This window comes from Hyla sarda, chromosome 6, assembly GCF_029499605.1.
Source record: "Hyla sarda isolate aHylSar1 chromosome 6, aHylSar1.hap1, whole genome shotgun sequence".
Taxonomy (NCBI): domain Eukaryota; kingdom Metazoa; phylum Chordata; class Amphibia; order Anura; family Hylidae; genus Hyla; species Hyla sarda.
Window position 1 is genome coordinate 181251203 of NC_079194.1, and position 26793 is coordinate 181277995.

General features: G+C 43.9%; 1 protein-coding gene across 2 annotated transcripts; it reads right to left on the minus strand.

The window, feature by feature from the left end:
• Window positions 1–26747, minus strand: DEF8 (differentially expressed in FDCP 8 homolog). 2 transcript variants are annotated; one of them, XM_056525970.1, is made up of 12 exons: window positions 26527–26747; window positions 22052–22171; window positions 15111–15208; window positions 10682–10831; window positions 9388–9529; window positions 8556–8720; window positions 5558–5685; window positions 4183–4296; window positions 3971–4051; window positions 3750–3890; window positions 2682–2791; window positions 1–1818 (listed from the first exon to the last, which is right to left on the minus strand). In XM_056525970.1, exons 2-12 carry the CDS (start codon window positions 22158–22160, stop codon window positions 1719–1721), a joined length of 1338 nt encoding a protein of 445 aa, XP_056381945.1. In that variant the 5' UTR covers window positions 22161–22171; window positions 26527–26747; the 3' UTR covers window positions 1–1718. The 2 variants fall into 2 exon arrangements, with proteins under 2 accessions (XP_056381945.1, XP_056381946.1); XM_056525971.1 differs by having other exon boundaries at window positions 26378–26747.
• Window positions 26748–26793: the final 46 nt, after the last annotated feature.

Below are 26793 nucleotides of genomic sequence, written 5' to 3' on the forward strand. Positions count from 1 at the left end.
TTCAAGTGAATAGCATTGATTTTATTGACAAAAATCACTTAATGTAGAATATGATAAATAACAGCAATAATTCTTTTAATAAATAATGTCATTCTGGCATCCCCTCCCCCCCATTAAGTATCTCATTTTGTGGGTTTCACGTATTTACAATTCTTGAATAGTTTCTATACAATGCCAGAGTCTGAAAAATTATGTAGAACTAAACAGGTGTCAAACTCGCCATGATCGGGCCAAGAGTTAGGCCTTATTTAGATGGGCATACTGCACCGTTTCACTGTCTACATTCTAGTCGTACAGTATATTCCTGCAGTTCTACTGAACTGATTTGAGGGCACCATACAGACCTATTTGTAAAATATGGCCATTTGAATGAGGACGTTCAGAGTTTTTGAAATATTCCTCTCAGCCCTGGTGGTACTAACATGGTCAGTCACCATTGTCTAGTGGTGTGAAAAGCTTAAAGGGAACCAATTATGAGATTTTACCATATATAATGCTTGTCAACGAGTTAGATATGGTAAAATCTTTATCCTCACCATCCCCTGGGGACATCTTTGCCTCCAGGGATGGTGAGGATGTGAAGTTATCATAAGTAGTCCCCAGGGCGGGGAGCTATGCTTACATGGTCCAGTCCAGTGGCTGTAGTGACTGCCCCTCGGCCTGGTTGAAGGCCTGTGTCATCACTCTGCTGCCTAAGCAGACAGAGGGGTGACATAGGCAGCCAATCACACCGAGGGGGGGGGGGGGGGGGGGAGTCACTATGGCCAAATCCACAGGTCCAAGCAAGCATAGCTCCCCGCCCAAGGGGACTACTTACATGGCAACGCAGGAGACTTTATAACTTCATATGATCACATCCCTGTGGGCAAAAACGTATTCTGAAAAACAGATGCCGTTGTATGCCATACAGCAGAATCAGTTTCCCATTGAGTTACATTATAGAAAACAATGACAAACTGCAATTTATACATTTTGTGAACGCACCCCTAAGGTTTGTTCCACATGTTTTATAAAAAAAAAGTATAAAAAAGGTAATGGATGCTATACAGCAAATTCTGCTTTCAATAACGGTATAAAAAAAAAAGACTAATGGATCCAGGGTTTTTTTGCATACACGATAGAGAAGTTGACCACGTTTTTGCATACAGCTAAATTAAAACAGACTGTAATGAAAACAGTGAAACCTGTACAAGCCCATAGGGCATTTTAAAACATGCAAACTAAATTGCAAGAAAGAAAAAAAATATCTCAGCACCTTAGTGGTAATAGGCACCAAATATTTCAATAAACTTCTACTTATAATAGTATTATAGATGCCAGGGACTGTACATTTATATACACAAGTTGTGAAAGGTTTATAGAATGGTAATAAACCTTCTTTCAATGATGTTTCCCATGGCAGTGCCTGCAGGTGAGAGCAAGAAGAGGAAATTACAGGACTAGATCACCACGTATACTGCAGCAATAAGGCACCACATCAGATCTACATACAGTAATATCCGTAGTCTCTCATTAAGATGTAAGGTCTCTAGAAGAATGGTCAGTTTCTACCATACTGGAATGTCTATAAGATTCATAGATTCTGAGGAAATCATCTTAACATGTTTTTATCCATGGTCCATTCCAAAGTCTTGTACCAGGGCACAGTAGATGTCACTTGTGTCTTCAGCGCACCATACAAGTCTCTGTACATAGTTATGCCATGTGTGGGGCCTTCCTCACTGCTGCCATTTATCTTCAGCAGGCTCCTGTGTCTGTTTTCGGAGATTCATCCTCATACAGCGAGGGCAGCTTGTCGAATTGTCATAATAGCAGTCCCTACAATAGAAAGCAGAAATCAACAAAAAAGAACCGTATCATTTATATAGCTTATACAATAGGTTACCTCTACATACAATGTAAAGAGAAAAGTTGACCAGTTGTCCGTACCAACCAGATTGCTTCTTGAAAAGACCTCTGAAAAATAAAAGAGGCAATCTGATTGCTATGGCCAACTGGTCAACTTTTCTTCAGCACAGGTTTTGATAAATATCCTCAATTGTGCAGACACTAAACAGCTTGAGGCTGCAGTTGGATATGAGGCCATGAAACCTAAAGGATAAAGGGGTACTCCGCCAGAGGCATCTTTCCCTATCCAAAGGATAGGGGATATGATGCCTGATTGCAGGGGTCTGGCTGCTCGGGCACCCCGCGATCTCTGTGCAGTCACCCAGCGTTCTGAACATTATGTTCAAAACGTTGGGTTCAGATGGCTTCACGAGGGGGCATGGTGTGATGTTGCAATCACAGCTGCCCAAACCCAGCGTTCTGAACATAATATTCATAATGCCGGTTGACTGGACAGAGATCCCAGAGGGGTCCCAGCAGCCGGAGCCCTAAGATCAGGAATTTTATCTGCTATCCTTTGGATAGGGAACATGGGACCTAATGTAACATAGAACATGGGACCTAACATGGGTTTAAAGAACATGGGACCTAATGTAACATAGCATAAATAAAGCCAACTGTTGAAATTTCCCATCCTAGAAAATACCCATCTAAATGAATAGGGATGCTAATAGGAACATTTCTCTATGGCTTTTGTGGTAAACATGACAAACAGAATAATGCAGAATAACCAAAAGTGAGAACAATGTTTAGCACTTAGCATACCCCTTATAGTATTGTGTATAAAACCTCACCTGTGGAACACAGCAGCACAATCCTGGCAGACAGATGTGTGGCTATCAAATGGAAATAAAATGTCTCCTTCTTTGCATAGTTCACACACAAAGCCCTTAGCTTGGCAGCGCTGCAAATGTAAAGATTACATCATGAACACAACAATATCAGCTCATTTTAGAAAATCTACATGTTAGAGAATTGTGCAGTGGCACATCAGCGTCACCGACCGTTCACCATACCGGTGATACCGATGTGCTTCTGCGCCACTCAGGTTAGGAGGACTTCCGACTTCAGTCAACTTAAGAACCAGCTACACTACACAGCCACCTCAGGGCTGCATCATACACTGCTTGATTGTACTCCATAAAGTGCCCACCAGTGCCCTGTGCAAAGATATTGGCATGCCATGTGTACTCTAATTACTCCTGTATATTTAAAAGGAAAAAGGACCGAACAGCGTGGCGGATCCGAGCATGGCATGCATCAAACTGATCGGCACCCCCCGCACTACCAGCCAGTACCACTGGTTAGTGCGGGGGAAGAAAGCTGACAGTTTTCCTTTAAGGTGCCATATACTGACTGACTCCATAGTGCACATCAGTGCCATATACTGTCTGACTCCATAGTGCACATCAGTGCCATATACTGTGACTCCTTATTGCACATCAGTGCCCTGTGCACACATAATGGCATGTATTTTACCGCTTCAGATAACTTCATAGAAGCCACAAAAATAGAGTGAGTACTGGCCGTACTGGTCAGTGAAAATAAATCCCCTATTCTAGTAATTGTGGGGGTGCCAGCATTTGGACCCCTCATTGGTGGACAAATATTGAAGCTGTATCAAGAACACATTGTTAAGTAGAAAGAAATGTAATGTCTATAAAGCTGTCTAGTAATTATTATTATATCAAGTCTAAGGAGGAACCTTGATATACAACTCCGCTACAGTATCAATTTGCTCTAAAACCAGTCGTCATTTAAGGATCATCATTGGAAAGACCTTTCAGCTGGCAAACAAATTGCTAGATTTTACCATGTGCCTCCAGTTTTCCATTAAAATTCCACATTATTGGTATACACACCTCACAGTCCAATTTAATGTGCTTGGCAAACATGGTGTGTATGTCTGTGAGAGAGGCCCCAAGCCGTCCACTGCTAACATCCAGAAGATCCTGCAGGGAATACATGTCATCGTTCTCCACAAAATGCTGACGATCCTGGAGCTGTATCAAGAACACATAGATAAGAAGAAAAAACCCCACAACCAGTCTAATGTTAGTAACCGGGTATATCACATCCTGACCTGCAGCAGCAATCGGGCCTCCATTGCCTCTTTGCAAGTGAGGAAGTATGGCTTCATGAGGAGGATATCCTGACGTAACTTCTATGGAGCAGACAAAATTGCAAAAGCAGACAAATCACCTGAGAAATTCTATAAATTCTATCTATATGCACTGTATGCCCAGAAATAGGAAAAAAGATACACTAAGTTCTCAGGGTCTGATCAGCTCTTACCCGAATCTCTACCAGCTCTTCCACATAGTTAAACAGCAAAGGGTTAATTTCCCGTAGCCTCAGCACTGGACGTCCAAGCATCAGAGCAAGATACCGCATACTGCAGCGAGACACCTGGTGGTGGAGACCGCACTTTAGGTCTAAATTCACTTATTTCTGTCTCCAACACAAAGGGAAAATAGTACTATTTATAAGTCTGATTTATGGTATGGAATGATCATACATGAAGCAGCTTCCAGCTTTCCTAACTCCATTATAAATGTGCAAGTTTACAACAGTTGGAAGGGGGGGAGGGGAGCTGGTGGCTGAAAGACACGTATGCTCAAGTCTAATATGCAAAAGGACTATTTTCCCTCAAAATTTATGGAGAGATAAAAAGGGTTTCCCCCCCCACACAAGATTATTGGCTGCTCCCACTCCAGTGGTCCCTCAACATACGATGGTAATCCATTCCAAATTAACCATTATTTGTTGAAACCATCGCATGTTGAGGGATCCGTGCAATGTTAAATATAGGACAGTGGTCTACAACCTGCAGACCTCCAGATGTTGCAAAACTACAACACCCAGCATGCCCGGACAGCCAACGGCTGTCCGGGCATGCTGGGAGTTGTAGTTTTGCGACATCTGGAGGTCTGCAGATTGAAGACCACTGGTATAGGAAGTTGTACTCCCCTGTCCCCGCCGCTCCGGACTGTCACCGCTGCCCTGGATGTCGCCTTCCATCGCTGTCGCTGCGTCCCCGGGGTGTCCCCAATGCTCCGGCAAGGCCTCTGCTTCCCCGGCATCTTCTCTCTCCGTCGCCGCCATCACGTCGTTACGCACGCCGCTCCTGTTGGATGACGGGACGGCGTGCGCAGCGACGGGATGGCGATGATGGAGAGCGCCGACGATGCAGGGGATCCCGAAGAGGATACTGCGGAGCCCCCAAGGACAGGTAGGAGACCATCACCGAAGCACACGGGGCACCGTAAACGGCTATCCGGTGGCAGATGAAGTAGTCTGTGCTGCCAGGTAGCCGTTTATGCAATGGCCCCGACATACAAAAGCATCGTATGTTGTTGCTGCCTTCAACATGTGATGGCCTCTGAGAGGCCATCGCATGTTGAAATGATCGTATGTTGGGGCCATCGTAGGTCGAGGGGGAGGGGTGGTCACTGTATTAGGTTTAGGTGACTTATAGATGTATAAAGCAGGAGAGGTTTGCTATAGGAGTTTGCCACGGGCTTTCACCAGGGAGTACATCGGCTGATAAGTCCTGGAAGACTTGATATTTTTAAATAGAAGTCATTGGGAAGTCTGTATAAAACTTTCTGCCACCAGTTGATTTATTTTTAAAGATAGAAGTGGTGGTGTCGCTGTAATCTGTGCCTACCTTGCGTGGTTCAAAGTCCCAGTTGTGTATAACACGGGCCGGGATGACAGCAAGATCATTCCAGTGACAGTTGCTGCAGTAGTACTGCCCAGTATAATCACACTGCCGGGCTTCACTGGGGACAGCTCCTGGAAAAGCAAAAATGCATGTAAAGGCCATATTAATATTTAATGAGGGCTTGTTATGCCTTTTATAATTACATAGTTACATTTTAGTGCTAATAATAAAAATATTACTACTCTACTGTACTGAAAGAGTGTAGTGCCACCAAAGGACACTTTATATGAAACTATTAAGTATACATGCATGGGGATATGTCCAATTGCTGGGAGGGAGCAGTAAAGAATAAACCTCGTATCACTTACACTGCCAGGTGCTTAACTAGCAGATTACATTAAATATGTATGGCAACCACTTATCTCCCCTCAATGAATCCAGGCAAGCTTTGGCAACACAAACCTGCTCATTTTTGAGGGAGTTTGGGAAGATAGTTGTTAGAATTCACTGGTACAAATCAGGAAACTTGCAGCCAATAATAAATGCATCCTATATAGCAGATCATGCAGGGATAGTGATGTTGATGGCTGACCACGATTTTCAGTCCGTGTCAAAAATCTGACATGCTGAGAAAATGACCAGATTGTAGACTACGATCAGGCCCCCAGCCCCATAATAGCTAATAGGCCCATACATGTCCGTGCACAGATCCGATTTCAGCCGATTTGAGCTTCTGAAATAGTTTCTTTGTGCAGCGGACACTCAAATTGTGGTGTGAAGCCAGCCTTAGCTGTTTGATTGTTCAGTGTATCTTATGTGTATGGTAAGATTATAGGGTATAAGAGAATGCTACTGGCTTACATTTTATGGGAACATCTACATACTATTTTATGCCTAGTGCCTTGTGGAAAATGCATGACACAGATTTGACCTCTTAATGACAGATTCACTTTAGGCAATTTTTCTAAGGTCAAAGTTTTTCTCTTTTCGGTTGTTATGGATCTGATAATACTATTAACAGGCAGCCTATTCTCTCTTGCCTGACAGAGGACCTTATAGGCTAATATGAATTGACAGCAGCATGTAAGGGGTTATTTCTCGGATTCTCAGTTTTAAAGGGGTACTCCACTGGCAAGCGTTCGGAACATTTAGTTCCGAATGATGTGTGCACACGCTGCTGGGGTCGGCCACGCCCCCTCATGTGATCAGGCCATGCCCCTCAATGCAAGTCTATGGAAGGGGCCGTGGCGGCCATCACGCCCCTCCCATAGACTTTCATTGAGGGGTGTGGCCTGATATCATGAGGGGGCGTGGTAGATGCAGCGTGTGCACACATCATTCGGAACTAAATTTTCCAAACGCTGGCCAGTGGAGTACCCCTTTAAAGGGATAACTAGAATAGGGCAGACATTCTGCACATTTGACTGATCTGGAGGGTGCTAGGACCACTCAGAAATGCACTCTCAGAGATGGCAATGCATTTCCAAGTGGAATCTGCAAATAGAATAGTCATGACTGTTCTTTCTGCGGACACTAGAATTCCGCAAGGACATTCTGCCTTCTGAACAGAAGCCTTAATGACTACTGTAAAAAGAACGAATGGTCACTAAGGAGTAAAAGTGGTTGTCCAGCCAAAAAATATAACCCCCTATCCACAGAATAGAGGAGAAGCATGTAATTATCAAGGGATCCAAAAGCTGGGAATCCCTGCAATCTCCAGATTGGGACCCTGGCTCTCCCCACTGCATTGGCAGATGGCATGTATCAGCTTTCGGGCCTCTTCAACGCTTCCATAGCCATTCCATGCAGCAGATAGAGCAGAGTCCCCATTCCGAAGTTTGTGGAGGTCCCAGCAGTCAAATTCCCACCCTCCACTATGTAGTTTTTTTTCTGCCTGGATAAACCCTTCAAAGAAGTATCAGAAAGAACCCTTGAGTGGTGTATTACCCTCTCAGGTCCTGCACCACAATACATTAGTTTTGCTCGGAATGTTCCTTTAAATGCATCCTTTACTCAAAACTAAACTAAGTATCACACATTTTGTATGGTTTACTACATGGAAAGATAAAACATCCCATTACATATAATCCTAGGCGTATAGATCTTATCAGCCCGTCACACCCCACAGACTCTGCCCTTTCCTACCTTTATTAATTTTTAAAGGGGTACTCCAGTGGAAAACTTTTTTTTTTTTTTAAATCAACTGGTGCCAAAAAGTTAAACAGATTTGTAAATTACTTCTATTAAAAAATCTTAACAATTTCATTACTTATTAGCTGCTGAATACTACAGAGGAAATTATTTTCTATTAGGAACCCAGAGCTCTCTGCTGACATCTCTGTTCATTTTAAGAACTGTCCAGAGTAGGGGAAAATCCCCATAGCAAACATATGCTGCTCTGGACAGTTCCTAAAATGGACAGATGTCAGCAGAGAGCATTGTGTTCCAAAAAGAAAATAATTTCCTCTGTAGTATTCAGCTAATAAGTACTGGAAGGATTAAGATTTTTTAATAGAATTAATTTACAAATCTGTTTAATTTTCTGGCACCAGTTGATAAAAAAAAAAAAAAAATTATTTAAAGTTTTCCACCGTAGAACACCTTTAACATTCCTAATGATATGGGCAATCAGTAGCAATTATTTTCTTGATGGATCGGAAACGAGGGGCTTTGTGGTCCAAAGAAAAGGTGGATCACTTATAACAGGCACAGAAACTATTCTAAACTCTTTAGTTAGTAGTGATTACATGCTATGGCTGTAGTGTTGAATCAGTCATTGCGTGAGGAAATACATGAGCAGCAAAGCATGTGAATCATGTTTACAGTATTCATGAATTTGTAGTGTCTGGCACTTTAAACCATTCCTCCTTCCAATAGTAAAAAAATAAATGGAGTATGTAATTCCCAGCTACTATAACTACCATCAGATGCAGAGCAATGCATTCACTATGACAGAACAGAAATCAGGCTAGTACTGTATGTATTTTTGCTCTATACTTACGTAAAGAGATGGGTGCCCTGCACTCCGCACAACGATAATCTTGGCTGTCCAGTCCAGCCTCTGGACAAATGGTTAACTCATACTCAGACTGATGACTAACCTTTGACCTCACGCAGGGTTTGGTAATGAGGTTCAGACATTTGCTATGACAACGATAGTAACAACCTGAAAAAAATGTGAACAGTGGTCTGGATAAGTGTACTAGAAAATATGACCTGCACAAAGTAAATCAGTTCTTTATGCACTAACGTTTGCTGGCTCTATCATTAGTTACACGTGCATCAATAACCTATATTCAGAGCGAATATATTCATATCTCCGTTAGAGCTAAACTAAGCAATTATGGTCATGAAATAGACATCACATTAGGAGAGAAGCTCTATTGGATTCTTGTGTGAATGGCATTGTCTGCACACAATATAGGGTACTATCTGTTGATTTGTCTATAGCACAAGACAGCGCAGAACACATTCAACATGACAACTAGGGCTCTTTATTCCCTATCGCTGTATCCCTGGCTCTCCCATAGAGATACATTCCTGGGGAGAGCCAGGGTGCCAGCAGGAGAACACAGGGGTGGGGGTGAGCAGTGGTCGGAATCCCCTGCAATCAGACACTTCTTCTATATCCTTTGGATAAGTTTTCCTCCAACACAGTACTTTAAGAAATCCAATATTAAAAACTGTGCAGACATGGGAACCCTGAACTTGTTGGAGCCATGATTTCAATTCAAACATGTTTGAAAAACTAGAAGTTCGAGAAGCAACCAGAACACTACTATAAATGGACATACAGTAAAACTGGGCTCTGTGTACAATGTGAAGTCTCTCACCTGTACATGTATACCAAGTCTGGATCAAGCCCCAAATAAATGTGCTGCACTTATCACACACTTGTTTTACACTTTTACTCTTCTCCTTGTAGAGTCTATGTTCCAATATAATCCGCATATTAGGCTCATCCTCATGTGGATCCTGAATAATAGAAATAAAATGGTTATGTGAACCAAGTACTGCAGCAGAAAGATCACTTCTTCAGGACAACCATTTCACCAAAGACTATTACCTTACAGAGAACTAGCCATGGGTGGGGGAGAATCAGCCAATCGACACATCAGATTATGTGGCAAACTGGGATGATGCCTTCTGAGGGAAGATCTTGGGACATTGTATGGCACAGTATAGTAATTCTATAATTGGACTAAAAGATCTTTACCTCATTCTAACTTACTAGGGAGGAGGGATCCAGTCTTAGAAAGACATACCAGAAGAAAATTCTAAAATTATCCTTTAATTAACATTGTATTGAATATCTTTAGGTTATAGATGGGGCTACATGTAGTATTTTAGTCAGTATGTGGTCCTCAATTTGAAGCTCACGATTGGTCAGTAGTTTACCAAAACCAAGTGGGGAACTGACACAGAGAAAAAATTAATATAATAGAAAGATTGTACCTTTTTCTCTACTTTAGACCCACTCCTGGTTTTGGATGGCTTAAATACTGACCAAAATATTACGTGTGAACAAAGCCATATTCTGATAACATGTTGCCTTCTGATTTCAAAGTACTGTTTTGTCATGTAGTTTTTATGTGGATCCAAACCAACACCATCTACTTAATTCCTGGCTTAATAATGAAAGATGTGTGTATATATATGTGAGAACATTGTCATAGATACAATTTTGAATCCACACAGCACATTATAGATCAAAAGAGAAAATGTTTGCATCAAAATCTTATAGAAATTAAGTTTTAGGCTTTGAGGCCTCTAACTTCAAAGAATTGTATCTTAGCATAGCAGTAATATATATGTCACAGTAGTAACATAGAAGTGAATCCTGCACTCACCACAATCCACCGCTACTGAAAGGGAGGCATCGGGGCTTGGACAGGGGCTCAGAGGCAACGACCGGTGGTTTCGTGCTAATGAGCACTTCTTCCGGCCTCACTCAGACCGGAAGAAGTGCTTATTCTCACAAAACCACCGGTCATGGCTTCTAAACCCCCGTCCAAGCCCTGTTGCCTCCAGGATGCCTCTCTTTCAGTAGCGGTGGATCCTTTAAATAAAAGTGAGAATCTTTCATGTAGCTGTTCAAAGAACAAGAAGCACAAAAATGTATCCTACCTTTAGTTCTTGCAGCTTGAGTCGAAGATGAATGAGTCTGACCACTGCGTCCTTCTGCTTGTCCGATTGTTCGGGCAGCTCAAGGATCACCTGCTTACACTCTTCAATTGCCTGTCTCAACTGCTGGATGTCAGACGCCAGAAAGAGGCCCTTTGACCAAACAGAAGATAATTACACCTGTCACGTGTGTCGGCCATAAAACCCAGTTTCCAAATTGTCCTACGGCAGCACAAATGGGTTAAAGCCCCTTTGGTATAATCAGTGACAGTTTATTAGCACTTTAAGCCTTAGCATCATTGTAAAAACTTGTCACCAAGACATGTCAAAAGTTTAGATTGCAGTAGTTCAGTCCTTAGACCCCCTGTGATCGTGAGTAATAGCTGGGTAAAGTGTGAGGCAGAGTGCACTTCACTTTCTTGCTTTCAATCAAATTGGACTCTTTTACCGCATTAGTCTATGGAGTGAAAGAGTTGGATAGAGCAGATGGCTGGGGAGTGCAAAGCACCGCCGCTCACTTCAGCCACTATTTCTGATGATCCCAGCAGGTCTCAGGACTGAGACCTGATGCAGTCTAAACTTTTGACAGATGACACTAACGCTTTATGTTTTTTTTCCCTACTAAGGTTCCCTCTGTCGACAGGAGATTTCTTTGTTTTACCCTAGCTTGCTTGCGAGGGGCGCCTTTGTGCAAGTAGCTCCCCTATCTCCTGTCATACAGGCTGGTTAAGAGGCTGCTAATTCTGCATTGGCAATGTAAGGGTAATAGCCTGCTGGGTCTGACAACTGGTTGAGTGGGCTCCAGGCTTAAGGCGTGCACACTTTATACAGGGAGTGGTCTCTGTTAATTAGTCTAAAAGCGTTCTGCTCCTTAAATGGGCACGGTCAATAGCAAAACTATTTTATATAGCGAAACGTTTTATATAATGTAGATAATCACATTATATGAATATTTGTAATATACATTACTGTGTATATTTTTGGGTGAACCAAATGCTGTCTTGTCCCTGCAGCTATTGTCTATGTGTCTCGTCTAGAACAAAATACAGGGCTCTGTGCACTAGGGCTCTGTGACACGCCCCCGGCTCACACAGCAGGCTCATTGACACACACCTACTTATTGGATGTTGCTGCATGTGGGTTGTTATACACTAATATTACCATGCTTGTCATGGTCAGGTCTATTCCTATACCTTTCACTCTTATACCAACCTGTGGTTTGTTAGGCTGCTGTTCCATACTGACCATTTGGGTTGTAAAGCTGCTGCCCCCATGAAAAACCCTGAGTTTTTCACAGCAGTTTTTTCTTAGCAAATCAACTTGCTGAGGATAATTTGCAGGTAATCCACCCGTGTGAACGTACCCTAATACAGGATGTAACTCAGAATCAGTACAAGATATGTAATGTACATACACTGTGACTCCACCAGCAGAATAGTGCGTGCAGCTCTGGGGTGCAGCTCCAATTAACTTTGGGTGTGGTATTGTTCTGCTGAAGCAATGTGTGCTGTGTCTCCTGAGCTTCAAGGAAGCTTCTTTTCAGCAGGGGCCTACTTCTCCCCAGGGAGGGAGTGGGTTTCCAGGCATGAGTGAGGAAGGCAAGGCCCAGGCTGCTGTTCCCCAAAGTAGGTCACAGGGAAGCAGGAGAGTCCAGCATGCAGCCTGTAGACCAGACGACTTGGGGGTGAGACTTTCGACCAGGAGTAGCAGCAATGTGGCCCCAACTTCCCCAATGAAGCAAGAAACCACAAGGTTTCCAGTAAGGAGAAAGTTACCTCAGACAAGCTGAGTGCTGCCAGCGGTAAGCACAGTTCTTCTGGAGGAAAACACAGGGCTCACAGAGGTGAAACAGACCTCAGTGAGAGATTGGGGAGGGCCCAGGAGTCTATTTCCACCTATGGCTCCTGGGTCACAAGCCACCTCTGTGAGTATGAAGACACTAGTAAAGCGGTCAGGAGACTCCAGGAGAAACTGCAATGTGCCCGTGCCAGGGCCAATGAGGCCCCAAAACAAAAAAGGCAGAGAGGCAGACACAGATTAAAAGAATAATGGCTGAAATCAATGCTTAGGAGGAGAGGAAAGCTGTGATATGGGAGCTAAGTGGTCCATTCAAACAAAAGCTGCAAAATGATGACAGTTTCAGATAGATAGCTGATAACAGAGAGAAGGTTGATGAGGCTGCAACCTGAGAGCCAGGTGGATGATGTGGAGGAGATGGATGAAGACCAACAGTCAGACCCACCTGGTAGCCTGCAGCAAGACCAGCAAGCTCAGTACAGAGGGCTTCCTGCACAGCAGCATCACCTGGCTGCAATTCTGCCAACACAGTGGAGGAGAGAGACAAAAGCAACCAGGGAGGGGTGCTGATGGCCTAGAATAGAACGCTGCAATACCCAGTGTACCCTTAAAACCTTGTATTTAGAAATTAACCCCCAGAGGAGGCACCTGGGAGTAAGAAGAAGAAAAAAAGACCAAGCCAAAGTAACCCCAGAGCGGGGTGCAGGGTAAGCTCATTGTGTGAGCCCTGTTACCCAATATAACCTGTGTCCTGTGGTGGACTCTGTACAAACATGTAGGGAAAGTGCAGATATCAAAAGGGCGCTAAGCTCCATCCCTGTTTCCAGCAACAGGGAAGAAGCAGGGAAGGCATCGGCCAAAAGGCCAGACAGTGGACAGCTCATCGGTGAGCAGACGCAGACTCTGGGGCTGTAGTTCGCTCCCCTGTGGAAAGAAGGGGGGGGGGGGGGTGATGTTGTCACAAAAGTAGTTGCAGAGGCTGCGGACATTGTAGTGGCCTCTCCCCAAAAAACAAAAATTTTGTTTTGCGTTGGCGCAGCTGATCCCATTGATCAGAGTCACCCTGATAAGGCTGGAGGAAGGGCTGGGGATTCCTCTAAACTGAGCAAGCAGGCTACCACATCCCCTGAAGGGCCAGTGGAGGCTGTCCCAGTCCTGGTGCTCCGGGATGAAGGTGTGGAGCGTAGGACAGTTTTTTGCCACACCCAACAAAAATCACAATAAAAAGTATGCATTTTTTACAGTGATTAGTGCAAGCTTTACAGCAATTGCTAAAATCATGGAAACATTTTTAATTTTTACCACAATTTCAGTAAATCATGGCAAAAATGCAGAGGCACCGCAATGTGGTAACACAATGTGTGAACACAGCCTAAGGGCTTAAATGGGCACTGTCACCAACTTTTTTTTTTTTTTTTTTTTTTTTATATATATGTTGCAGTACTTATATACTACAACATATCTCTAATATAGTTTCATTTTTTTAAATTAAAATGGTTTCATTTTACATTTGAAAACCGGCCACTAGGGGTCTCCCTCCTAGTGGCCGGCTGAAGGCTGGCGTGACGTCACGCTTGAATTTGGACCGATGCTGGGCGGGCAATTGGTCCTAATTAATTCAGCCTGCGCTCGCTCCCTGCCTGTCAATCAGACCGGCGGGAGGGAGCGCTGTGAAAGCTGGGTCTTGTGCGCATTGGCTCCCTGGCCTCGTGCGCCGGCCCCGCCTCCCGACATATACGCGAGGCAGCGCGCACTGAATCTCAGTGCTGCGCTGCCTGTCCTGTACATGGGTAGGTCTGATCTGAGGTCTTCTAGGGAGTTGTATGGGATAGGGGGAGCGGGTTGCACCGCGGCCTTATAGGGAGTTGTTTGTGAGAGAGGGGGGTTGCGCCGTAACAAAAGATAGATTGTTTTCAACACAGAGTGCCACCAGTTGTTTCACCACCAGTGTCAACAAAGCTGGAGGTACACTGTTTAGGAAAACAATCATGTCCTGTATAGATGAACTAAGGGTGGAAGGGTCGGCCCCAGCAGGCATCAGTGACGTCGTGCCTGCTGGGGAAGTCTGCCTGGTAAGTGAGCACACTACCAGGCAGACAAAGGGATTTTTAATATAGTAAAAAAAAAAAAAAAAAATGTAAGAGGCAGGGAGGTGGTTAGGGATAGATGGGCATTAGGCAGGGACAGAAAAAAAAAATATAGGATGGTGGGAGCTACTCTTTAATTGATTTATTGCTAATTAACCTGTCTGTGTGGGATTGTACCTAAGGGGCCTTTTCAAAATTAAAATTTTGGTAAGAACATTTTGTTATTCAAAACTACTGGTTTTATGTATTGAACATTGTGCAACTACAATTACAGATTATGGAGTAATCACCATTGTAGGGAAGTTTCGTAACCTATTGATGCTAAGATTTCAATAAATAAAAATATAAACAACTTTCTAAGCTTTCCTTGGAATGTTGATGAGTAACATGTTGGCCATAGGAAAGCACAAAAGTCACTAACAGCACATGAAATGGACAAAAATATGAAACTATTAAGTGCCATTTTGTGACACTCCTCTGCAATGAAGTTGCACATAATGTTTATGTTGCTGCACCTATTATAATGCAGTATTAAAATTTCTGCTCACCACCGGCCTGGAAAAGTGATCTTCTGATACACCCAAATCCATCACTCGCTCAGGGCACTGGAATTCTGGTACACGTAGAGGAGATCCTGGTGGAGATTCTGAAAAAGAAAAAAAATGGTGTCAAACCTAAGGAGGGTAAAAAAAAAATTGGTAACCACGCTAATATAGGATACTGAATGGTAAAGGTGCATTAAATATAATATTTACATTGTGAACTCCAGAAAAGGCAGGGACTGCATGCTGTACAGTGATGCAAGATAGGCTGGCGTTGTGTAAGTGAATAAAGAAAACATCACCAACAATGCTCGGCCACATGATGTTGTAATGTCTGACTTAAACAAGTTCATGGGGGGGGCTTGGATGTTTTTCTAGAGTGTAATAACAGAGGTTATAGATACTAGATTTATCGGGCTAGAACGCTGATTCAGGGATTTATTTTTTCCTCTGTCAAGGGGTAATTGCCTTCCTCTAAATCAGTGCTTCTCAAATAGGGGGGGCGCGGGGCTCCGTAAAGGGGGGCCCCGACTCACTCGCAAGCGGCGTCCCACACGGCGTCTGTTGCCTTGCAACTCTACGGCTGGATTTTACTTACGGCCCTGGGTTGTCAGTGTGGCTGCCTGGGAGAGGCGCTTTGAACTCCGGCGTGGCACGCTGCTATGTTCAGACGTGAGGTCACGTCACCGGGGTGACGTGACCTCACGTCTAAGCGCAGCAGCCCACCATGTCGGAGTTCAATGTGCCACCGAGCAGTGCGCCCGCCGCCCTGCTCTCTCTCGTACAGAGCCCCGCTTGCCCTCAGTGTACAGAGCCCCGCTTGCCCTCAGTGTACAGAGCCCCGCTTGCCCTCAGTGTACAGAGCCCCGCTTGCCCTCAGTGTACAGAGCCCCGCTTGCCCTCAGTGTACAGAGCCCCGCTTGCCCTCAGTGTACAGAGCCCCGCTTGCCCTCAGTGTACAGAGCCCCGCTTGCCCTCAGTGTACAGAGCCCCGCTTGCCCTCAGTGTACAGAGCCCCGCTTGCCCTCAGTGTACAGACCCCCGCTTGCCCTCAGTGTACAGAGCCCCGCTTGCCCTCAGTGTACAGAGCCCCGCTTGCCCTCAGTGTACAGAGCCCCATATACATTAATAAGGATACAGTGTTATGCAGAGGTGTACTTATAACAATTTTATAGACAAATGATACTATTTACAGTCGCGCAAAATGTTTTCTTCTTCATAGGGGGGGCATGACAGAAAATAATTGAGAAGCACTGCTCTAAATCAACACTGTAGGGTTTTAAGTTGTACTCTATGGACTCTTGTCTTTTTTTCAACCTTACAAACTATGCTACTATGTAACACACTTTGCAGCACACTTTAAGAACATGTTACAGAGTAGCAAACTACTTAAATTATCACTATACTTTTAAACAGCTTCCCTCCATTTGATAACCTACGAAATTCTTAGCAATTGTGTAAATTACTCCAGAGGCTCTGAGCACAAGCAAATCCGGGCTTTGCTCTTATCTCCGCAGTTCAATGCTTAAGGTAACTCCTTCCATGCTGTCCTGTATTTACACAGCGCTGCCTACTGTATCTGATCTCCATCTCCCCCTCCTTTTAGTCAGTAGGCTTGTCTTTAGCAGCAGTTTAGTGCTTAGTGTAACCTCTTTCTTGCAATGCTACTGTTTTATTCACGTCTGCTCATATAGCAACTTGAAAAGGCAGTGCATCAGAAATCGCTTCTCCCTCCACCTGCCATCTATAGTAAAATACTGTGTAAATCATCAGCACCATAGTACCAGCCTGTTCAGTTCAGTGCACTTTCTCCAACATTATGTCATGGCATTGCAGAGAGGAGTGGGTGCTGTACTGTGATTGGCCAGACAAGGGAAAGGGCATGCAGCATGCATGTATGAGTCCTGCTGGCAAACCGCTCAGAGCTCTAGTTCTGCCCCTAAAATGGTGAGAATAAGAAATTACGGTGCACCATGGAGGGGACTTCCAGAGGCTCAATTACAGCAGTGACAGCACTTAAATCCCCTAGTCCCACCTGTGAAGGGTAACTTTCACACAATTATGCAGTTGTTATATATGTTTTCATTTAAACAAGGGAGTAAGGGCTATTCTCAAAAGAGCCTACAATCTTAAAAGAAATGTGGGTGAGACAAGAGGCAAGTACTTGTTTTGTACAATGGTGCAGCCATCTTTTCCAGTGCATAGTGACCTTTTGCCACATTTCAGGCTTCAAACATAAAGATATAAAACTGTAATTTTTTGTGAAGAATCAACAATAAGTGGGACACAATCATGAAGTGGAACGAAATTTATTGGATATTTCAAACTTTGTTAAATAAAAAACTGAAAAATTGGGCGTGCAAAATTATTCAGCCCCCTTAAGTTAATACTTTGTAGCGCCTCCTTTTGCTATAAGTCGCTTGGGGTATATCAGTTTTGCACATGGAGAGACTGAAATTTTTGCCCATTCCTCCTTGCAAAACAGCTGGAGCTCAGTGAGGTTGGATGGAGAGCATTTGTGAACAGCAGTTTTCAATTCTTTCCACAGATTCTCGATTGGATTCAGGTCTGGACTTTGACTTGGCCATTCTAACACCTGGATATGTTTATTTGTGAACCATTCCATCGTAGATTTTACTTAAAGGGTATTCCAGGAAAAAACTTTTTTTTTTTTTTATATCAACTGGCTCCAGAAAGTTAAACAGATTTGTAAATTACTTCTATAAAAAAATCTTAATCCTTTCAATAATTATCAGCTGCTGAAGTTGAGTTATTCTTTTCTGTCTGGCAACAGTGCTCTCTGCTGACATCTCTGCTTGTCTCGGGAACTGCACAGAATAGAAGAGGTTTGCTATGGGGATTTGCTTCTAAACTGGGCGGTTCCCGAGACACATGTCAGAGAGCACTTAGACAGAAAAGAACAATTCAACTTCAACAGCTGATAAGTACTGAAAGGATTAAGATTTTTTAATAGAAGTAATTTACTCTATTAAGTGCTCTCCACACCCCTACCCCTTAATTCCCTGGTTGAACTTGATGGACATATGTCTTTTTTCGACCGTACTAACTATGTAACTATGTAACTATGTAACCAGTTGATATATATATTAAAAAAAAGTTTTTTCCTGGATAACCTTTAATGTTTTGGATCATTGTCTTGTTGGAAGACAAATCTCCATCCCAGTCTCAGGTCTTTTGCAGACTCCATCAGGTTTTCTCCCAGAATGGTCCTGTATTTGGCTCCATGCATCTTCCCCTCAATTTTAACCATCTTCCCTGTCCCTGCTGAAGAAAAGCAGGCCCAAACCATGATGCTGCCACCACCATGTTTGACAGTGGGGATGGTGTATTCAAGGTAATGAGCTGTGTTGCTTTTACGCCAAACATGACGTTTTGCATTGTTACCAAAAAGTTTGATTTTGGTTTCATTTGACCAGAGCACCTTCTTCCACATGTTTGGTGTGTCTCCCAGGTGGCTTGTGGCAAACTTTAAACAACACTTTTTAAGGATATCTTTAAGAAATGGCTTTCTTTTTGCCACTCTTCCATAAAGGCCAGATTTGTGCAGTATACGACTGATTGTTGTCCTACGGACAGTCTCCCACCTCAGATGTAGATCTCTGCAGTTCATCCAGAGTGATCACGGGCCTCTTGGCTGCATCTCTGATCAGTCTTCTCCTTGTATGAGCTGAAAGTTTAGAGGGACGGCCAGGTCTTCGTAGATTTGCAGTGGTCTGATATTCCTTCCATTTCAATATTATCGCTTGCACAGTGCTCCTTGGGATGTTTAAAGCTTGGGAAATCTTTTTGTATCCAAATATGGCTTTAAACTTCTCCAAAACAGTATCTCGGACCTGCCTGGTGTGTTCCTTGTTCTTCATGATGCTTTCTGCGCTTTAAACGGACCTCTGAGACTATCACAGTGCAGGTGCATTTATACGGAGACTTGATTACACACAGGTGGATTCTATTTATCATCATTAGTCATTTAGGTCAACATTGGATCATTCAGAGATCCGCACTGAACTTCTGGAGAGAGTTTGCTGCACTGAAAGTAAAAGGGGCTGAATAGTTTTGCACGCCCAATTTTTCAGTTTTTTATTTGTTAACAAAGTTTGAAATATCCAATAAATTTCGTTCCACTTCATGATTGTGTCCCACTTGCTGTTGATTCTTCACAAAAAAATTACAGTTTTATATCTTTATGTTTGAAGCCTGAAATGTGGCAAAAGGTCAAAAAGTTCAAGGGGGCCGAATACTTTCATTATGCACTGTATATAGATTGAAGAATTAAAGCTGCATACGATAGTCATACAGCAAGTATATTTGCATGTACAGATAAAAGGTGCATAAAGGGACAATGAGTGTGAGGGATACTGCTGAATAAAGGGGGTAAACATTGGAGAAATAGAAGAGGGAATGTGGTAGGCCTAACTTAAAATATCTGCTTTTAGGACAAGCTTAAAACTGTGGATGTTTGGAATTAATCTGTTTGGGGTAACATACTCCATAGATCTGGCACAGCATCAGAATAGTGTTGCAGAGAACAGTAGGGGGTTGAGAGTAAGGAGGAATTTAGTCTTAGATCATTAGCAGAACTAAGTGCACAGATATAGACAATGATGGCAAAAGATGTAATGGGAAGTGCAGCACAAACTTATGACATGTCATAGTGAGATGTCAAAAGTTTTAATTGGGGATGGTCTGGGTGCTTAAACCCCAATCTCTTCTAACACAAAGGTGCCAAAGCTATCACATTCATTGGCATTTCTCGGAGAATAGAATGAGTGGTGTACGGATTCACAGAAACTCTATAAGAGCTGTGAATCTATGAGATCCTGCCAACATGGGGAAGGGGGGGGGGGGGGGTGTCTAAGGAGGGGCAGGGCCAGGTATTCCTGATACCATGTACTGTGGATTTTGACCGGTATATTGTAATATTATCCGTGCTCCAGGAGGGAAAGCGTCTGGCCTCCTCCAGTTTAGTTTGTGGTGTCTCTTGTATAGGACACCTTTAATTATTTTTAAAATATCTGTTATGTATGTGATGGCTACATTAATAAAATTATAGATTTTTTTCATCATCATTGAGTTATTGTTTGGGTGTGCATTTACCATACAGTGTGTGGTGTTGTTTTCCATGGATATTGTATAGTATACACTGTTTGCTCCCAGTTCATGAATCATTTCAGCTGAGCCCCCCAATTCTTACATAAATAAGGAGGGGCAAGTATCTCACCAGCCCTTGGCATTTTATCAACCTGTGTTGCTGACCCTTGCAATGACTTTACGTTGAAATGGTACTAAAAGCATTGTTAACCATACTATGAATGTTGTATTATGTGTTTTATGATGGTGTATAAAAGCCCCACACACTGTATTAAAGTTGTCACTAGGACCGGCATCTTTTAGCTGCAAAATAAAATAAAAAAAATCTAAATCTAAACAGCTGTGTGAATTGTCCCAAACTACCTCAAGCCTGCTGTTGCCCTTTGGGTAGATAGGGGCATAATGGAACAGTCCTAACTGTAGGAAACGCTGATTCGTGAAGGGTAGGGGGGGCACTATCCATCTTTCCTTTACAGTTTTCCTGACATAATGCATTGCTAGGTTTTTTAAAGGCTTAAAGCGTACCTGTCATAGTGCAAAAGAAAAAAAAAATTATATATATGTGTGTGCGATATGTTCCTCGGTACCTAATCCTGATCAGGTACATATCGTTTTTATGTGTCTAGGACCTATATATCCCTAACAAATTGCATTTATATGTTGCTCACTTGCTTTTTGTTCTTTCCTTCTGAAGGGGCGTGTCCGTCCCTCTCCCTCACTGTGATCACTCATCTGCTCAGAGTCTGGGAGCAACCTGGCTGTCTGCAAATCCCTGCACAGTAGTTTTTATGCATACATTTTCTATCTGTTCCTAGTAAAGCTGGATGCTAATCAACATAGCTTTCACTATGTGTGTCATTCAGCTTTCACAGACTCCTGAATGTCTGATCAGCTTCTTTGTCATTCAGGAGTCAGAGAAAGCTTTGGCTATTCAAGCATGCAGGGAGTTGTAGTTTTGCTGGAGCTGCAATTTTTATAAAGCACTGTGTTACAGCAGTGTTGCCTTTACCTGTTGCAAAACTACAACTCCCAGCATGCCCACACACCCTTTGTCTATAGTTTTGCAAGAGCTGGAGAACACACAGCTCTAAAACAGAGTTTTACCAAGATTGTGCTCCCCCAGCTGTTGTAAAACAACAATTCCCATCATGGGAGTTGTAGTTTAGGAGCAGCTGAAGGCTGTAATGGTGCAATGGTGATCACCTATACTGGATACAAATATGCTTCACGGCCGGTATCCAGTATGCTGCAAAATACAGAGTAGTCTGTCTGCATAAAGACATATTATCCCTAGTGGTGGCTTTTTTCATTTTAGATTTTTTAGTAAAATTGACATTTTAAATAAATGTATATTTAAAAAAGTCACCTTATCAGTAGTACTACAATATATAAAAAGTTTTTCACAATGACAGTGCCTCTTTAACAAAGACTTATTTTGTAATGCATTTAAATAAACTTTTCCGAGATAGGCGAGATGTTACATATTTCAGCTAGGCGAGTAATGACAGGTAGGGAGACAGACTGGATGGGATGTAAGGGAGTAAGATCATAAATGGAGGTGGTGAGGTAGAAAGAGTGGAGTCATTTGATGAAATGCTGAAAATAAAGAAGAGGAAGTGCAGGAGGGAAGAAGATTGATAGGGATTGGAAGATGATTTCATGCCGGATGTTATCCGGCACCAACTCCTGTCACCCAACTTTCTCAATTCTCAGACATAGATATATCCAAGAAACAATTGAATTGACATAAGGCGCTGGCCATTAGATTTATGCTGGTTTATATTGGAGAAAGTCAAAATCTTATTAATAAAACATCATCTCAGTCTAAAAATACTAACCCTTGGAAGACTCTTGCTCTCTGTCCTGTGGACTTTCTTCCTCTCTTGTCTTGTTAAAAGGGTTGAGATGACCCTGACGGAACCTGGCCAGCTTGTCATTGTATTCCATATCCAGTCACACTGCAAGACAGTAAGCAATACCTGAAAAATAGCAACCATTACACCAGGACATACCCTATACATACATCTTATAGCAGTGTTTCCCAACCAGGGTGCCTCCAGCTATTGCAAAACTACAGCTCCCAGCATGCCCGGACAGCCTTTGGCTGTTCGGGCATGCTGGGAGTTGTAGTTTTGCAACAGCTGGAGGCACCCTGGTTGGGAAACACTGTCTTATAGGATCATGCATCATATATACATTACTGATTACAGCCCCCTCTACTGGATAAGACTCCAGTCTACATACGCCTGCATCACTTTGGAAGGCATATAAGCATAGTAAGAGAATATTATACAGCAAACATTTAAATGGAGAATACCCTCTTAATGTATCAGCAGATAACAGGAGTAAGATCAGCACATTGTGGGACAACATTTCACGGAATCAGCAGACGACTGGTCTAAGGCTGACGACAGCGAGGATTAGTCTCCATAGACAGCTCACACAATACTGCACAGATCGCCCACATACCCCACAGATAAGCCCCACACACAATAAATGACATTCAAGGTCCCTACAAAGAATGATCATGTCAGTCACTGCAGTTGTCGACTTCCTTTGATACACCTTTGATAGTGAAGAGGTTCTGCAGCTGCTAAAATAATGTACTATCCCTATCAACACACCTCAGCTATTGTAAAACCTTTGTAATATTAGTCTGCTTCTTCATCTAAAAAAAATTAAATAAAATCTCGGAGTAAAGGATGAGGAAGCTTAGGCTGTGTTCACTAGGGGTGTGAATCGCCAATAATTTGGCGATTCGAATCGCGATACCAGTGTGGCGATTCGATATATCCCGATATATCGCGATACCGTCTAGGTGACGATACATCGCGATATATCCCGATTCTGTCTAAAAAACAATGTCTTTTACACTTTTATTAAAACTTTTTTTATTTTATTTTTTTATACTCGTTATAAGAATTTTAGGAGGAATCATTAGATTCCTAAGACAGATGAATAGAGTTCTATTGAACTCCATTGATCTGCGATCCATTAATAGAGCCTAGTCAAGCCAGGCTCTATCAATGACAGAGCCACTGAGAGCAGGGAAGCAGAGGTAAGCCCTCCGCTACCTCCACAGTGGATCGCCCACGATGGCGCTGCGGGGGGGGGGGGGCAATCCACCCCACTAGCTCACCAGGGAGCATTCACAGATCCTTTTAGATGCCGCTGTCAGCTTTGACAGCGGCGATCTAAAGGGTTAAAGGAGTAGTCCAGTAGTGAACACGTGGTGAACAACTTATCCCCTATCAAAAGGATAGGGGATAAGTTACAGATCGCGGGGGGTCCGACCGCTGGGGTCCCCCGCGATCTCCTGTACGGGGTCCCGGCAGCCCGCGCGAAGGGGGCGTGTCGACCCCCGCACGAAGCGGCGGCTGACACGCCCCCTCAATACAACTCTATGGCAGAGCCGAATCTCCGGCTCTGCCATAGCGATGTATTGAGAGGGCGTGTCAGCCGCCGCTTCGTGTGGTGGTCGACACCCGATATCTGGCCGGAGAGCCTGGCCCCTGTACAGAGAGATCGCAGGGGCCCCAGCGGTCGGACCCCCTGCAATCTCAAACTTATCCCCTATCCTTAGGATAGGGGATAAGTTTTTCACCACTGGACTACCCCTTTAATAGCCAGCTATTGCTGGCTATTAGCGGCGACCCCCGGTTACTGAGAACAGCCGGGGGCTGCAGAGTATGGAGCGGGCACGAGTCGGGAGCCCGCTCCATACATACTGCAGAGCACCGCATGCTGGATATTAGCGGCAGTGATGCATTAGCAGCCCCCGGCTACTGAAATCAGCCAGGGGCCGCAGAGTATGGAGCAGGCACGAGTCGGAGCCCGCTCCATACACCCAGAGCGATGCCGCGTCAGATCCCGCTGACAAAATGTGGAACTTTTAACTCCTGATGCCCGGGACATGCTGTTCCGGGCGTCAGGAGATACAAATTCCACATCACTAAAAGTATCGGCAAGGGGGAAAAAAATCGTAATAATCGCGCGAATCGATTTTTTCTTACATCCCTAGTGTTCACCGCTCAGAAATGTCTCCATAGATAGCAAAGCATTACCGAGCGGAATCCACAGAAACAATTTAGAGGATTCTTTCTTTCCGCAGATGCCAAAATCAGAAATTCCGCTGCATGCACGATGCAGCAGAATCCCATTGAAATCAATGCTGCAGCAGACTTTCTGAGCTGAATATCTCTGCTGAATTCCACCATGTAACCATAGCCTTACAGGGGTTTTCCTACAAATGGCATTTCTTATTCATCCACAGGATGGGAAATAAATGTCTCATCACTAGAACAAGGTTTCAGAGCCCCCACATTCCTCCTAAGTCCTTCTCCCTGACCACAGGGAGGAAGAGGTTAAGGGTACGTTCACACATTGATGTGCAGGATTTGATGCACAGGATTCTGCTGCAGATTTCAATGTAAACTAAATGACTGAGCACAGCTTCTAATCTGCAGTTACAAATCCTGCGCATCAAATCTGTGCAGTATCCTGTATGTGTGACCGCACCCTAAAGGGGTTATCCAGTTATTAATGTCTGATCGTGGGGGGGGGGGGGGGGGGGGAGTGGATACCAACCTTTAGGCTCCCCTGTAATCTCCAGAAAGTGGCCCAGCTCTTCCAACTGAGCGCCCTGGCCTCCACTTTTTGTGACAGACTGGTCTTAGCAGTGACCACCTCCTCAACCAATCATTGACTGAGGCAGGAAACCACTCCGGCCATTGATTGGCTGAACAGACAGACAATGCCGAGATGAGATATCTGGGGGCTAGTAAGTCAAGCAGCATATAGGGCAGACAGAAACAAGTCTACATCTTTTAACCTTTTATAGGCTAGGATAAGGTAGAAGTATCCATCAGTGGGTTTACATTGGAGCTTATGCCTACTTGCTGTACATGAAGGTGCAGGCTCCTGCGCTATTCCACAGAACGGTAGACTGTTTAGTATACTGCAGACAGCACTACTTGCGAGCCTATAGGTATACCTTAGGACTCTTTCACTCTACCGTTGTCACACGTTGACGGCCATCGGGGCCACCGGGAGAAAAAAAAAAAGCCAGTTATCTTGCCAAAGCTGCATTTAAAAGGAGGGATATCAGGGGGAAAAACGTATCCGCTATACAATGGGTCTCCTACGATCTCTTGTAAGGGGTCCTGACTCTCCCGGGAGCAGAGCTATACAACTCCCACACAACCCACACGAAGCTGCAGCCTACCCCCCCCCCCCTCCATATAACTCTATAGGAGAGCCGTTCACAGAGAGTTACGGAAACTCCCATGTACATAGGCACAATGGCCTAGAGCTGACCCTATACACTTTTGTGGAAGAGTGTTCAAGACATGCTGGGTCGGGGGGGGGGGGGGGAGGCTGAGCTGTGTTCACCACTTATCGTAAATGGTCAGATCCCATCTTATCTATACACCTTCCACAGTGAGGAGAGTTATGTAGAGAACAGTAAGTGTCAGCCTATTGTTTGGTTTGGCAGTGGTCAGACTGAACTAAAAGATTGTAGGATTGTTTTATAATATAGAGATGATAAGAAAGGGAGAAAATAAATTAAAAAAAACACACCAAAAATGCTTTAAGATCTGTTTAATATAAAAACACGATATAAACAATAGGTCAATTTTCTAAGGACACATTCCCCTTAATGAAAAGGTTTCTGTCGCTGAAAAGAAAAACCTTTCATGTTTACATTTAGGTGCTGAACAACGAAACAGACCTCATACTTCTCACATCTGAGGGTTTGCTACAGTTGCACCAGATAGAAAATAGCCTGGGCGCCACTCTAATACATTTTGGGGGAGATTTATTAAAACCTGTGCAGTTGCCCATAGCAACCAGATTGCTTCTTTCATTTTTCAGAGGCCTTTGCAAAAGTGAAAGAAGCCATCTGATTGGTTGCTATGAGCACCTTTTCCTCTGGACAGGTTTTGATAAATCTTCCCATTTGCACCTACGCTAATACAGTGTAACAAACTATAAGCTGTGTGTGTGTGTGTGTGTGTGTGTGTGTGTGTGTGTGTGTGTGTGTGTGTGTGTGTGTGTGTTTTTATGGGTCTAAACAGCCAATACCACCACTATATCAAATTCAGCAGACTGATCGAATATATAACACTAGTGCAGCTTCTATGTAGAATAGTTACATCACACACCTCATGTATATCATACGAGTGGCCATAGATGAGCAGTGCTGCTGTATCTGTCATACAGATTCCCGGTGCCCGCAGATCACTCCATTACACCCTCTCCATGGCTGTAAACACTCTAGCGGTCACTCATTCTCCATGACACCCGGGCTCACCTCGGCATGTCCGGCCTGTCACTGTAAGGCCTCCCCGTCCAGGAGCGGCCTTCCTCCGGTTCCCTGCCCATGCAAAAACCGAACCGCTCCTCCCCGCAGCTCTTACGCTCCTACAGCGGGGAGGAGCGAGGGCAGAGCCCGAAGGCGCACGTCTGCAGGAGATAATTAAGCCACGCCCCTTAGGTTCGGAGATCTCCCTTCACACCCCTGGAGGACGCAGCTTGCAGTACACAATAAGACACAGCAGGGGGAGCGCGAGGACGAACA